The sequence below is a fragment of the Culex pipiens genome, chromosome 1 (genome assembly GCF_016801865.2).
Source record: "Culex pipiens pallens isolate TS chromosome 1, TS_CPP_V2, whole genome shotgun sequence".
In the NCBI taxonomy this organism is placed as follows: Eukaryota; Metazoa; Arthropoda; class Insecta; order Diptera; family Culicidae; genus Culex; species Culex pipiens.
The window spans coordinates 76,665,878-76,681,380 of record NC_068937.1 but is presented as its reverse complement, the minus strand read 5'-3'; the positions used below and the strand labels follow the sequence as shown (position 1 = coordinate 76,681,380).

At 32.0% G+C, this 15,503-nt stretch overlaps 2 protein-coding genes across 3 annotated transcripts in view; one reads left to right on the top strand and one right to left on the bottom strand.

Moving 5' to 3' along the window:
- Positions 1–15,503, top strand: part of LOC120429837 (teneurin-a) — a 463,678-nt gene that overhangs the window by 73,165 nt on the left and 375,010 nt on the right. The window lies entirely within an intron of this gene.
- LOC120424813 (UNC93-like protein MFSD11) overlaps positions 1–15,503 on the bottom strand; it is an 85,959-nt gene that overhangs the window by 16,207 nt on the left and 54,249 nt on the right. For both annotated transcript variants that reach the window (XM_039589032.2, XM_039589031.2), the window contains one exon: positions 12,017–12,294. In XM_039589032.2, coding sequence (XP_039444966.1) covers positions 12,017–12,294 — 278 coding nt within the window. The remainder of the gene's footprint in view (positions 1–12,016; positions 12,295–15,503) is intronic.

Here is a 15,503-nt window from a genome sequence, read left to right as displayed (position 1 = left end):
TAGAATTTTAGAATTTTAGAATTTTAGAATTTTAGAATTTTAGAATTTTAGAATTTTAGAATTTTAGAATTTTAGAATTTTAGAATTTTAGAATTTTAGAATTTTAGAATTTTAGAATTTTAGAATTTTAGAATTTTAGAATTTTAGAATTTTAGAATTTTAGAATTTTAGAATTTTAGAATTTTAGAATTTTAGAATTTTAGAATTTTAGAATTTTAGAATTTTAGAATTTTAGAATTTTAGAATTTTAGAATTTTAGAATTTTAGAATTTTAGAATTTTAGAATTTTAGAATTTTAGAATTTTAGAATTTAGAATTTTAGAATTTTAGAATTTTAGAATTTTAGAATTTTAGAATTTTAGAATTTTAGAATTTTAGAATTTTAGAATTTTAGAATTTTAGAATTTTAGAATTTTAGAATTTTAGAATTTTAGAATTTTTAGAATTTTAGAATTTTAGAATTTTAGAATTTTAGAATTTTAGAATTTTAGAATTTTAGAATTTTAGAATTTTAGAATTTTAGAATTTTAGAATTTTAGAATTTTAGAATTTTAGAATTTTAGAATTTTAGAATTTTAGAATTTTAGAATTTTAGAATTTTAGAATTTTAGAATTTTAGAATTTTAGAATTTTAGAATTTTAGAATTTTAGAATTTTAGAATTTTAGAATTTTAGAATTTTAGAATTTTAGAATTTTAGAATTTTAGAATTTTAGAATTTTAGAATTTTAGAATTTTAGAATTTAGAATTTAGAATTTTAGAATTTTAGAATTTTAGAATTTTAGAATTTTAGAATTTTAGAATTTTAGAATTTTAGAATTTTAGAATTTTAGAATTTTAGAATTTTAGAATTTTAGAATTTTAGAATTTTAGAATTTTAGAATTTTAGAATTTTAGAATTTTAGAATTTTAGAATTTTAGAATTTTAGAATTTTAGAATTTTAGAATTTTAGAATTTTAGAATTTTAGAATTTTAGAATTTTAGAATTTTAGAATTTTAGAATTTTAGAATTTTAGAATTTAGAATTTTAGAATTTTAGAATTTTAGAATTTTAGAATTTTAGAATTTTAGAATTTTAGAATTTTAGAATTTTAGAATTTTAGAATTTTAGAATTTTAGAATTTTAGAATTTTAGAATTTTAGAATTTTAGAATTTTAGAATTTTAGAATTTTAGAATTTTAGAATTTTAGAATTTTAGAATTTTAGAATTTTAGAATTTTAGAATTTTAGAATTTTAGAATTTTAGAATTTTAGAATTTTAGAATTTTAGAATTTTAGAATTTTAGAATTTTAGAATTTTAGAATTTTAGAATTTTAGAATTTTAGAATTTTAGAATTTTAGAATTTTAGAATTTTAGAATTTTAGAATTTTAGAATTTTAGAATTTTAGAATTTTAGAATTTTAGAATTTTAGAATTTTAGAATTTTAGAATTTTAGAATTTTAGAATTTTAGAATTTTAGAATTTTTAGAATTTTAGAATTTTAGAATTTTAGAATTTTAGAATTTAAGAATTTTAGAATTTTAGAATTTTAGAATTTTAGAATTTTAGATTTTTTGAATTTTAGAATTTTAGAATTTTAGAATTTTAGAATTTTAGAATTTTAGAATTTTAGAATTTTAGAATTTTAGAATTTTAGAATTTAGAATTTTAGAATTTTAGAATTTTAGAATTTTAGAATTTTAGAATTTTAGAATTTTAGAATTTTAGAATTTTAGAATTTTAGAATTTTAGAATTTTAGAATTTTAGAATTTTAGAATTTTAGAATTTTAGAATTTTAGAATTTTAGAATTTTAGAATTTTAGAATTTTAGAATTTTAGAATTTTAGAATTTTAGAATTTTAGAATTTTAGAATTTTAGAATTTTAGAATTTTAGAATTTTAGAATTTTAGAATTTTAGAATTTTAGAATTTTAGAATTTTAGAATTTTAGAATTTTAGAATTTTAGAATTTTAGAATTTTAGAATTTTAGAATTTTAGAATTTTAGAATTTTAGAATTTTAGAATTTTAGAATTTTAGAATTTTAGAATTTTAGAATTTTAGAATTTTAGAATTTTAGAATTTTAGAATTTTAGAATTTTAGAATTTTAGAATTTTAGAATTTTAGAATTTTAGAATTTTAGAATTTTAGAATTTTAGAATTTTAGAATTTAGAATTTTAGAATTTTAGAATTTTAGAATTTTAGAATTTTAGAATTTTAGAATTTTAGAATTTTAGAATTTTAGAATTTTAGAATTTTAGAATTTTAGAATTTTAGAATTTTAGAATTTTAGAATTTTAGAATTTTAGAATTTTAGAATTTTAGAATTTTAGAATTTTAGAATTTTAGAATTTTAGAATTTTAGAATTTTAGAATTTTAGAATTTTAGAATTTTAGAATTTTAGAATTTTAGAATTTTAGAATTTTAGAATTTTAGAATTTTAGAATTTTAGAATTTTAGAATTTTAGAATTTTAGAATTTTAGAATTTTAGAATTTTAGAATTTTAGAATTTTAGAATTTTAGAATTTTAGAATTTTAGAATTTTAGAATTTTAGAATTTTAGAATTTTAGAATTTTAGAATTTTAGAATTTTAGAATTTTAGAATTTTAGAATTTTAGAATTTTAGAATTTTAGAATTTAGAATTTTAGAATTTTAGAATTTTAGAATTTTAGAATTTTAGAATTTTAGAATTTTAGAATTTTAGAATTTTAGAATTTTAGAATTTTAGAATTTTAGAATTTTAGAATTTTAGAATTTTAGAATTTTAGAATTTTAGAATTTAGAATTTTAGAATTTTAGAATTTTAGAATTTTAGAATTTTAGAATTTTAGAATTTTAGAATTTTAGAATTTTAGAATTTTAGAATTTTAGAATTTTAGAATTTTAGAATTTTAGAATTTTAGAATTTTAGAAATTTAGAATTTTAGAATTTTAGAATTTTAGAATTTTAGAATTTTAGAATTTTAGAATTTTAGAATTTTAGAATTTTAGAATTTTAGAATTTTAGAATTTTGGAATTTTAGAATTTTAGAATTTTAGAATTTTAGAATTTTAGAATTTTAGAATTTTAGAATTTTAGAATTTTAGAATTTTAGAATTTTAGAATTTTAGAATTTTAGAATTTTAGAATTTTAGAATTTTAGAATTTTAGAATTTAGAATTTTAGAATTTTAGAATTTTAGAATTTTAGAATTTTAGAATTTTAGAATTTTAGAATTTTAGAATTTTAGAATTTTAGAATTTTAGAATTTTAGAATTTTAGAATTTTATAATTTTAGAATTTTAGAATTTTAGAATTTTAGAATTTTAGAATTTTAGAATTTTAGAATTTTAGAATTTTAGAATTTTAGAATTTTAGAATTTTAGAATTTTAGAATTTTAGAATTTTAGAATTTTAGAATTTTAGAATTTTAGAATTTTAGAATTTTAGAATTTTAGAATTTTAGAATTTTAGAATTTTAGAATTTTAGAATTTTAGAATTTTAGAATTTTAGAATTTTAGAATTTTAGAATTTTAGAATTTTAGAATTTTAGAATTTTAGAATTTTAGAATTTTAGAATTTTAGAATTTTAGAATTTTAGAATTTTAGAATTTTAGAATTTTAGAATTTTAGAATTTTAGAATTTTAGAATTTTAGAATTTTAGAATTTTAGAATTTTAGAATTTTAGAATTTTAGAATTTTAGAATTTTAGAATTTTAGAATTTTAGAATTTTAGAATTTTAGAATTTTAGAATTTTAGAATTTTAGAATTTTAGAATTTTAGAATTTTAGAATTTTAGAATTTTAGAATTTTAGAATTTTAGAATTTTAGAATTTTAGAATTTTAGAATTTTAGAATTTTAGAATTTTAGAATTTTAGAATTTTAGAATTTTAGAATTTTAGAATTTTAGAATTTTAGAATTTTAGAATTTTAGAATTTTAGAATTTTAGAATTTTAGAATTTTAGAATTTTAGAATTTTAGAATTTTAGAATTTTAGAATTTTAGAATTTAGAATTTTAGAATTTTAGAATTTTAGAATTTTAGAATTTTAGAATTTTAGAATTTTAGAATTTTAGAATTTTAGAATTTTAGAATTTTAGAATTTTAGAATTTTAGAATTTTAGAATTTTAGAATTTTAGAATTTTAGAATTTTAGAATTTTAGAATTTTAGAATTTTAGAATTTTAGAATTTAGAATTTTAGAATTTTAGAATTTTAGAATTTTAGAATTTTAGAATTTTAGAATTTTAGAATTTTAGAATTTTAGAATTTTAGAATTTTAGAATTTTAGAATTTTAGAATTTTAGAATTTTAGAATTTTAGAATTTTAGAATTTTAGAATTTTAGAATTTTAGAATTTTAGAATTTTAGAATTTTAGAATTTTAGAATTTTAGAATTTTAGAATTTTAGAATTTTAGAATTTTAGAATTTTAGAATTTTAGAATTTTAGAATTTTAGAATTTTAGAATTTTAGAATTTTAGAATTTTAGAATTTTAGAATTTTAGAATTTTAGAATTTTAGAATTTTAGAATTTTAGAATTTTAGAATTTTAGAATTTTAGAATTTCTGTTTTTTAGAATTTTAGAATTTTGGAATTTTAGAATTAAAATTTTTGAAATAACAATTGCAGAATTGAAGAATGTTAGTAGGGTGTAACAAAGTGTGTGTGTGTTAGGGTGGGTACGGATTTTGAAAAGTTTTCAGATCAAGTTCTGGCGTGGTTCCCCTTGTAGGGCATACCCATGGGAACTCTCACGCCTCTCACGTGGCATCGACTATGATCAACACCCTGAAACTTCTGCTGATATTGATCGTTCGCTGGAGGTGATCCAACAGGCTATCAACCAAGCAGAGGCTGCCAACGTTCCTGTTAATTTTAAGGTAACTGATATCGACGTAGATACTAAACACTTGATTAGACTTAGGAATGTTTATAGGAGACAATATCAACGGACTGGGGACTATGAATAAAAGATTTCAGTGAACAATTTTAACAAAATCATACAAGACCGACTTGACAATATCAGAAATCAAGAATTTTCAAAACATGTAATCCAGCTTGGGAATTATTCAAAACTATTTTGGAAACTTTCAAAAGTTCTTAAAAACAAATCAAAGCCTATTCCTCCTCTTATTGTTGAGGATTCTCCTTTGATTACATCCGAGGAAAAGGCAAATGCACTTGGGCTTCATTTTGTTAGTTCTCATAATCTTGGCACTTCCATGACCAGTCGTAAAGAAACATCAGTTGCCAATAGTATTTCAACAATTAATAACTCTACCTTTGAATTTCCTGCAGATTCCCATGTTTCTGGTGAGGAAGTCAAAGTTACAGTTAAACAAATGAAAAATATGAAAGCTCCTGGCTTTGATAACATTTTTAATCTAGTGTTGAAAAAACAGAGTGATCAGTTCTTTAAACATCTAGCCAATATTTTCATTAAATGTTTGCAACTTGGTTACTTCCCCACCAATTGGAAGCTGGGCAAAGTCATACCAATTTTAAAGCCTCAAAAAGATCCAACATCGCCAACAAGTTATCGTCCCATTAGTCTGTTGAGTAGTTTGTCCAAACTCTTTGAGAAGGTCATCAAGGCAGTTATAAACAAATTTTCAGACCTGCCATGCTTTATGCTGTACCGATCTGGACAAGCTGTTGCTTAACCAGGAAGAAAAAACTTCCGAGGATTCAGAACAAAATTCTGAAAATGATTCTGAAACTTCCTCCCTGGTTCAGTACCTGTGAACTTCATCCATTAGCCGAAGTTGACACTTTGGATGTTATGTCCAATATGATGATTGATGCATTTCGACAAAAATGAGTGCAGTCTCTTCAGCTACACTGATCCGCTCTTTATATAGTTTATAAGTTATTTAAGGTATCCCTTTTCCCTTTTGTACATGTAGTAAAAAAAAGTAAATCTTTCCCAGTTCCTGAGGGGAACACCCTTGAAGAGTATCGGGGCCGGCATTTACAAAGCGGATTCAGTGGCAATTTCATTCTCAACTTAATGTTAACATGTCAAGGTTAATGTTAACATTCCATAGTTCGCCTCCCTAAGGTGTCGTGATTAGGTCCAGTTTGTGACGATACACTACCTTCCCTTTACTAAGAAATCGAATCCAGAAGAGAAACGATCACCAGTTGCGTTGGTCCGAGCCGGGATTTGAACCCCGAACTACCGCTTACTAGGCGGGAGCGTTACCACTAGGCTACGTGGCTCGGTCACTTTGTACATGTAGGACCTCCTACACACAGAAAAAAATCAATTCTCGAAACCGTGAAGTCAGTTCACGATTATGAGAACCACGAAGGAATATATTCACGTTTATGGTGCAAATGCACCATACTCATGAATAAATTCCTTCGTGGATCTCACATTCGTGAACTTAATTCACGATTACGGGAATTGATTTTTTTCTGTGCATTTGAAATCACTGAATAGTGAAAGCTACAATATTTCATGAATAAATGAAAGTTGTTAGTATTTAAAATTGAGGTGAAAAGTCATCGATTGTGATTGGATACTCAATAATATTTTAACTGAATGAATGTACATGGAAGAAAAAATCTGAATAAATATAAATAAAAAAAAAAACTATCTATCGGAGAGACCGTTCAGGGTTTTTCTGAATGGGATGGCTTCTGGATTATTCAACATTATTGCTGGGTTTCCCCAAGAAAGTATTCTTGGCCCACTTCTGTACAATATGTTTACATCTGTTGGCCGGGACCGTGGTGTAGGGGTAAGCGTGGTTGCCTCTCACCCAGTCGGCCTGGGTTCGATCCCAGACGGTCCCGGTGGCATTTTTCGAAACGAGATTTGTCTGATCACGCCTTCCGTCGGACGGGAAGTAAATGTTGGCCCCGGACTAACCTAATAAAGGTTAGGTCGTTAGCTCAGTCCAGCTGTAGGAGTCGTCTCCCTGGGTCCTGTCTCAGTGGAGTCGCTGGTAGGCAGTTGGACTATAACAATCCAAAGGATGTCAGTTCGAATCCCGGGGTGGATGGAAGCTTAGGTGTAAAAAGAGGTTTGCAATTGCCTCAACAATCAAGCCTTCGGACACCTAGTTTCGAGTAGGAATCTAATAAGGGTAAAATAACCAGATATTTAGTTGGCCGTCTTCAGAAGGGTCCTGACGTTCTTTCCGGATACTTTGGCGACTGGAAAATTCGCATAAATGCAGCAAAAACTCAAACCATAATTTTTCCTCTTAAATCGGCCAGATTTGCCCCAAAGGATGATGTTTTGATTAAACTGAATGATGTTTCGATACCCTGGTCAAAGGAAGTTGTCTATTTAGGTCTCATACTTGACTCGAAACTTTTGTTTCGGCATCATGTAGACAAGATATTGAACAAGTGCAGCATTCTCATCAAGTGTTTGTACCCTTTAATTAACAGAAAATCAAAGCTTTCTTTGAAAAATAAGCTAGCAGTTTACAAACAAATAATTTACCCCGTTATTGAGTATGCAGTACCTGTTTTGGAGTGTTGCGCTAGAACTCATAAATTGAAGCTCCAGCGTGTCCAAAACAAAGTACTCAAAATGGTTTTGAATGTTCCTGGCTGGACAAGATCAAGTGTTCATGACTTAGCAGAAATAAAAATGTTGGATCAGAAGATTCAAGAGAAATGTTTGAAATTCAGGGAAAAATGTGCTATTTCTGAATACCCCTTGATTCAAGAATTGGTTTAGTTTATTGTAAGTTTAAGTTAGTTTTAGGTTAGGTTATGTTTTCTTAACATTTTTTTCCTCATTGTACCTAGTGTTACAAAAGTGATAAATCAAATACTTTTAAAGTTATGAAAATGAACAGTGTTTAAATTACGAAAAGCAAACTAAAGCTGAAGAGCCACAGCTGACCACTTATTATGTAAATCAAATGTAATTATTATAAGAAGATTCAATAAAGTATATTTAAATAAAAAAAAATAACTTAATCCACCGGTTGATACCTTCCTCACTCTTTACCAACTATTGATGATTCGATGGGTTTGGACACAAATTTCATCTAGTTGTGTGTGTGTGTGTGTGTGTGTGTGTGTGTGTGTGTGTGTGTGTGTGTGTGTGTGTGTGTGTGTGTGTGTGTGTGTGTGTGTGTGTGTGTGTGTGTGTGTGTGTGTGTGTGTGTGTGTGTGTGTGTGTGTGTGTGTGTGTGTGTGTGTGTGTTTTTTTTTTTTTTTTTTTTTTTTTTTTACAAGGTCGGAATCTGCTATCAGACACCTGAGAATTCATTTCTCAGGTAGTGTGGGGTTGGGAAAACAAAAAGAGTTTTCCCGACCCACTAAACCAGTCCTTGAACGCCGTGCCCTTTCCCCCCGGGACCACCTTTCGGTATAACTTCGGGGGGAGGCGTTGCATTTTCTGCACTAGTCTACTTACAGGATCCATGCCGGGTGCTAGAACCATTTCCTGTTCTACATACATATGAGTCCATGCGAGGGTTTAACCGCGCCCAAGAATCGCGTTGCTTTTGATCGGTTAGTCATATGCAGCCCTCTCCTTGGACCATCGAGACGTGTACCGATTTGGTAGAGCCAACCGTCATAACGTGCTCTCCTTCACAGCCACACTCGTGGGTTCTCAACTCCTGTGACCATCGAGACGTGTACCGATTTGGTAGAGCCGACCATCATAACGTGCTCTCCTTCACAGCCACACTCGTGGGTTTTCGACTAGGCTTCTAGTCGTTCCTCCTCTGGTCGTCTCTCCATCTCCGCTGGAGAGCCGAAGTGATCTGCGTCACCGCTCCGACGACCGCATTCCACTTGGCGATGTCGCTGCACATTCTTCGCACCACATTATCCGGGCTGGTGTCTGCTCCGATAATGGCCAGCATTTCGCTTCGCGCTGCCTCGAAGCGAGGGCAGCTGAACACCACGTGCTCCGGTGTTTCCTCGCAATCGACGCAGTCCGGACAGAGAGGAGACTCTGCATGTCCGAACCTGTGCAGGTACTTCCTGAAGCAGCCATGGCCCGACAGGAACTGTGTGAGGTGGAAGGTGACCTCTCCATGCCTTCTGCTCACCCACGTGGATACGGACGGGATAAGCCGATGCGTCCATCTGCCTTTCTCCGTGGTGTCCCACTCACGTTGCCACCTTACCAGCGATTCGGCTTTCGCAGCTTCCCGGATACCTCTCGTGCCTCTCCGGGTGTAGCGCACGGTGTCCTCCTCCAGTGTGATGCCGATGGGGATCATTCCGGCTATGACGCCAACTGCTTCCGACGAAATGGTCCTGTACGCGCTTGCAACCCGCATGGCCATCAGTCTCTGCGTTCTGTCGAGCAGCGCTCGATTTCGCTTCGTCCCCAGCGCCGTCCACCATACCGGTCCGCCGTACCTAAGTATGGACGTCGCGACACTTGCCAAGAGGCGGCGCCTACTGCTCCTGGGTCCAGCGTTGTTCGGCATAATCCTCGACAGTGCCATGATCGCCTTAGCCGCCTTCTCGCAGGCGTAATCGACGTGGCTGTTGAAGTTCAGCCGGTCATCCACCATCACCCCGAGGTACTTGAGCGCTCTCTTCGAGTGCACGACGTGTTCTCCAACGTGTATCTGGGCCTGCTGCACCTTTTTGTGGTTACTAACCAGTATCATCTCCGTCTTGTGGTGAGCGATCCGCAGCTTCACCTCGAGCATCCAGTTCTCGATCATTGCGATTGCCTCCATAGCCAGCACTTCGACCTCCTCGACATTTTCGCCGGTTACCGTCAGCACTATGTCGTCTGCAAAGCCAACAATCTCTACGCCGTTGGGTAGCCCCAGTGTCAACACTCCGTCATACATTCCGTTCCACAGTGCTGAACCCAGAATGGATCCCTGCGGAACTCCCGCGGTAACAACAACGGTTTTTTGTCCATCGGCAGTGTCGTAGACCAGCACGCGGTTCTCGAAGTAGCTCTTCAAGATCATGCACAAATAGTCAGGCACCTTCATTTTGTGCAGCGCTGCTGCTATGGCCGCCCAGCTCGCACTGTTGAACGCGTTCTTGACGTCAATCGTGATTATTGCGCAGCAACGGTTCCCCCTGCGTTTTTTCCTCCGCGCTTCGTCGGCTTTCTCGACCACTTTCCGGATGGCGTCCACCGTGGATCTCCCTTTACGGAAGCCGAACTGCCTCGCTGCTAAGCCATGCTCGCTCTCCGTGTACTTGGTCAGCCGGTTAAGGATGATCCGTTCCAGAAGCTTTCCGAGGGTGTCCAGCAAACATATAGGCCTATACGATGATGGGTCCCCCGGTGGTTTGCCTGGCTTCGGCAGCAACACGAGCTTTTGAACCTTCCACGGGTCGGGGAAGTGTCCTTCGTCCAGGCATTTCTGCAGGACTGTTCGTGTGTGTGTGTGTGTGTGTGTGTGTGTGTGTGTGTGTGTGTGTGTGTGTGTGTGTGTGTGTGTGTGTGTGTGTGTGTGTGTGTGTGTGTGTGTGGTCCAATCCAATACCCGCTGGCCGGTAGCGATATTATGGGAAAGTATAGTTTGTACACCCAAAGTTCAAGAACGAGGGGACCTTCTGATGGCTGACTGCTTAGCGTCCCAGGCCACCAATCCAAAGGTGTGAGTTCGAATCCTACCTGATTCAATTTCGTTTTTGTTCATATTCAAAGTTCAAATTCCTGATTCCAAATTTCAAAGGTACCAACCGGGTTTTGATCCTTGTGAGGTTGAAGCCGTAACCATTAAGCCACGGAGCCGGTCACAAATTTCATCTAGTATTTCTTAAAATCCGCCAAAAAAGTACAGAAATATCATTTAAGTGATCATAACTCGAGACAGAGTTGCCAGATCTTCAATGTTTTGGACTCGTTGGAAAGGTCTTGCGATTACCTAATCAACGGTTGGTTGAATGATGGATCCGGATACAGTTTTAATACATTTAAGTGAGATCCGGCCTCAAAAAAGTACAAAAATATCACTTAAGTGGTTATAACTCGAGACAGGGTTGCCAGATCTGTAATGTTTTGGGCTCATTAAAAAGGTCTTTCAATTACCCAGTCAACGGTTGGTTGGATGATGGATACGGATATTGTTTTAATACATTTAAGTGAGATCCGGCCTCAAAAAAGTACATAAATATCACTTAAGTGATTATAACTCGAGACAGGGTTGCCAGATCTTCAATGTTTTGTACTCGTTGGAATGTTGCGATTACCTAACCAACGATGTATAACATGACGATATTCGAATCGATTTCCGGTCACTTATCCAACATCCGGAGAAATACAAAAACCCATTTTTATACATAACTTTTGAACTACATATCGAAACTTTATAAAATTCAATAGGTACGTATGGGACCTTAAACCAAATCGAATGCAACTGGTTTAACCAAAATCGATTCAGCCATTGCTGAGAAAACTCAGTGAGAATTTTGGTCACATACACACACACATACACACACAGAGACATTTGTTCAGTTTTCGACTTTCTGTGAAAAGTTCATTTTTAGAGCAGGATTATAGCCTTAGGAAGGCAAAAAAAACTCCAAATGCTGCAAAACTCAACTTATTATTTTCCCTCTCAAGGGCTGATTTTCTACAAGCTGTTGCTTAATCAGGAAGAAAAAACTTCAGAGGATTCAGAACAAAATTCTGGAAATGATTGGTTGACACATTGGATGTTATGTCCAATAAGATAATTGATGCATTTCGACTGCTGCATAGATCCGCTCTCTATATAGTTTATAAGTTAATTTTAAGGTATCCCTTTTCTGTTTTGTAATTGTAGGACCTCCTTCATTTGAAAACACTAAATAGCGAAAGCTACAATATTTCATAATTGTGATTGGACACTTAATATTATTTTTAAGTGAATGAATGTACATGGAAAAGAAAATCTGAATAAACATAAATTTAAAAAAAGACAGTTTTGTTCTATTGAGATGGTCAAAACCACCCTAGATCTCCATACAAACTTCTATACAGTGCTGTTCAATTTATCTGACAAGTTAAAAAAGGACCTAAAACTTCATGCTTTCACATGATTTTTTTAAATGATTTATTTTGCACGAATCCATTGAACTATTTTACATACCTGTGTAGACGAAGGAAACGCTTAGAAGCAGCATTTTTTTGGTCATGAACAAGCGCATCGCTCCCACAAATGCTTGTTTCGGGCTTTGTTTAATCTCTGGAATTCCGTCTTCGTCGGCGCCCACATTAAAAGTAGAAGTATTTTTTAACGTCAGCAGGAACACAATACCAATCACAGCAACGCCACCCAGAATTGAGAAAATTAGCGTCCGTGTGCTTTCGTCGATGTGCGTTTTTCCTTGGAACAAAAAAAATACGAGTAGGTTTCCGCAGAACATGCTAAAAGTATGAATAATGATGAATACATTGTTGAACATGTTGAGTGGGGCAGTTATTTGAAATAAATTGAAAAAAAAACAGTTACAGATGCTTATGGAAATTTAACAAAATTTTTGTTCGAATTATCCCAATTAATGAACGGTTATTCTAATAGCTGAGACTGGAATAACCAAGAAAATCTCAATATCACAATGCCGTCAGTTAGGACTAATCGGAACATCAGTCTGAACGTTCGAACGCAACAGCAGATTCTAGAGCATATAAAGGTTTAAAATTATAAATTTGTTGTACTGATTCTTATGTTAGTGTCTGATCTAGAACAGCCCGATATAAATCCATCTGAATTCGCCGAAGCTAAATGAAATCTAACTAGTCGAAAAATATGCTTCAGCGCTTGAAGTCATTAATTTGTTAAAAGTACCGTAAACCGGGGTGACATTGATAGGATTTCAATGTATTTTTTAAATATTTTTCAACTGGTAAGGTTTGTCACAAGCTTATTATTTTAAAAAAATGACTGGGGTAGGCAACACAAGGTCTTTGCATTATCATTGGAAACAAGTTTTGTCCAGGGTGACTTTAATCGTTATACATTTTCTTGTTAAAATCTGATTTAAAGCGTGCATATTAATTTTTTACGTCAAATGTACCATTACTAAGCTGCCCATGATTGCATGTATGCAAAAACAGCAAGCCGAGAAAAACACAAGGCCAGCACATAAGACCGCGTGTTAAGTTTTCACAAAACATACTGGATTTTCTCCAGATGTCTAGAACAAAGTAGTGGGTATTTTTGTTTTTTTTAAGCAGACGTTTTTGAACCAGACTCAAAGGTGATGAAAATGCAAATGGGACATTTATGCGAAAAGGGGAAGTAAGGCTGCTGATACAGTTTTTAAGCTAAAATCAATATTATTATTTACCTTACATTTAGTATAAGCTTTTTGACAAAATACATATAAGTTTAAGATGAAATAGATAAAAAGATATAATTTTGCCTAATTTTTTTTAAAACAGGTTTTGTTTGGGACCATCCATAAACCACGTGGACACTTCACTTTAGGTGGGGGGTGGGGTATGGCAATTGTCCACGATCCATACAAAAAAAAATTGTATGGACAATTGTCCACGGGGGGTAACAGAATCCCAAAAAAGTGTCCACGTGTTTTATGGATGGACCCTTTCTAAAAATATTGATTTCTATTGTTTGGGAGCGCCCGTGGCTGACTGGTGTTCACTTTGTAAGCGAATGGTTCTGGGTTCGATTCCCATCTGCTCCCAACGAGAAAGTTAAGAACATAGAAATATGAAATGATGAATATGAACGAAAAATCAAAGTCGCTCGAGGTGGGGTTCGATCCCCCGTCCTTCAGATTGGTAAGCAAAAATGCTAACCACTAGGCCATGACCAGGGCTGTGGAGTCGGAGTCGGAGTCGGAGCCGGAGTCGGTGGAGTCGGGTCTTTTTGGAGACCTGGAGTCGGAGTCGCCAAAACTCGAATAGCTGGAGTCGGAGTCGGAGTCGGAGTCGGCTTAATTGTATGAGCTGGAGTCGGAGTCGGAGCCGGAGTCGTAAATTTCTGATAGACCCGGAGTCGGAGCTGGAGTCGGAGTTGTCAAAAAGTTTAATATAATTTTTGAACTTATTTATTGTTCAATCTTTGTAATAATTCAGGTTAATTCCCAATTTTTTAAATATTTTAAATTTATTTATTGAATCACGCGTTGACGTTTTTTTATTTAATTTATTTTTTGGTTCAAGATATTTATCAGATGCCATGATGTTTTCAAAGCATTTTTGTTGTGATTGGAAAGCTCTTAATATGTTTTTTTCACTTAGATCACTGAATGATAATCTGTTAATCCTCCCTTGTCAATGTTTGTATACACTTTACTATAGTGTCGTAACTCATAAAATAGTAAACAATTGTGCCTGTGTAGTCAAAACCTAAAGCATGTTAAAATGATTTTTTACTGTCTCATTTTGCTTGTATTTATGCATTCTTTTTATTAAAATTTGACCAAATTTTATCAAACACTTTCTAAAAAAATATACACACCGTCATCTTTTTGTCCGGTAGCGAATGTCTTGGAAGTTTTAAGTAGATCATTTTTTTAATAGGAAAAATAAAGGTTCACTATCAGTACTTAACGAAAATAATATGTTTCTAAAACATTTGTAAAATTGACGGTATAACTCTACCAATAAATTATCAACTATTATATCAATCTACTACATGAAACGCAGCATGCTCATTTAGTATGCAAATAAAAATAAATCAAAGTGTCGTGCTGAAAACATTTAATACTGACAAAAAATATCGAAAAAAAAATTGCAACTGATATTGAAATAATCATTGAATTAATTAGATATATCGATAACCTCAATGTTTACAATTTCTCTACAAAACTCTTAAAGTGTTGATCCTTAAATAATATCGTTGAACAAGTCTATTTTTATTAAATACCTTAAATTGGGGTGATATAATTGATATAATTTAAATTTAATTTTTGCAATTCCGTCGTGAAACTACTTACTTTTCCTGTCATTCTTGAACGACGAAATAGCTTACTTTTCTGTACCAAAAATAACAGAATCGAATAGCAACACTTTTCAAAATAAATGCTGAAAAGTTCTACTTTTCAGCACTGAAATGGGTGCTGCAAAGTTGAACTTTTCAGCACTTGTTTCGAAAAGTAACACTTTTCAACATTTTTTTGATTAAAACGATTTATTGACAAAATACATGAAAATTTGACTTAAAATTTCACTCAATGGGTGTTTTTCGGAATTGCAAAAAATGTTGTATGGAACTTGTTGCAAAACTTGATTTTTTCAGCACTCTTCGTATTTATCCAACGCGGTAAACCTCGTTGGATAAATGTACGACTCGTGCTGAAAAAATCCTCTTTTTGCAACTTGTTGCATAAACTACTATTTCAAATATTAGAATTTTTTATGATTTATATATCTTAAAGTGTGTACTGGACTGGATCGCACAATGTCCATTTAGGTCTTCTCAAATAAATTCAAAAGAGCTTTAAAAAAAAGTTACTTTGAAAATAGTTTTCTGTGTTTCTTGAAAAATTCAGCCTAAAAGTATGCAAATTGATTTTATGTGTCAAATCGATCATGAAGGCTAGCTTTCTTTTAAAATTTAATTAAATAAAAAGTCCAATTAAAATTTAGAGTAGCTAGCTTATTAACTT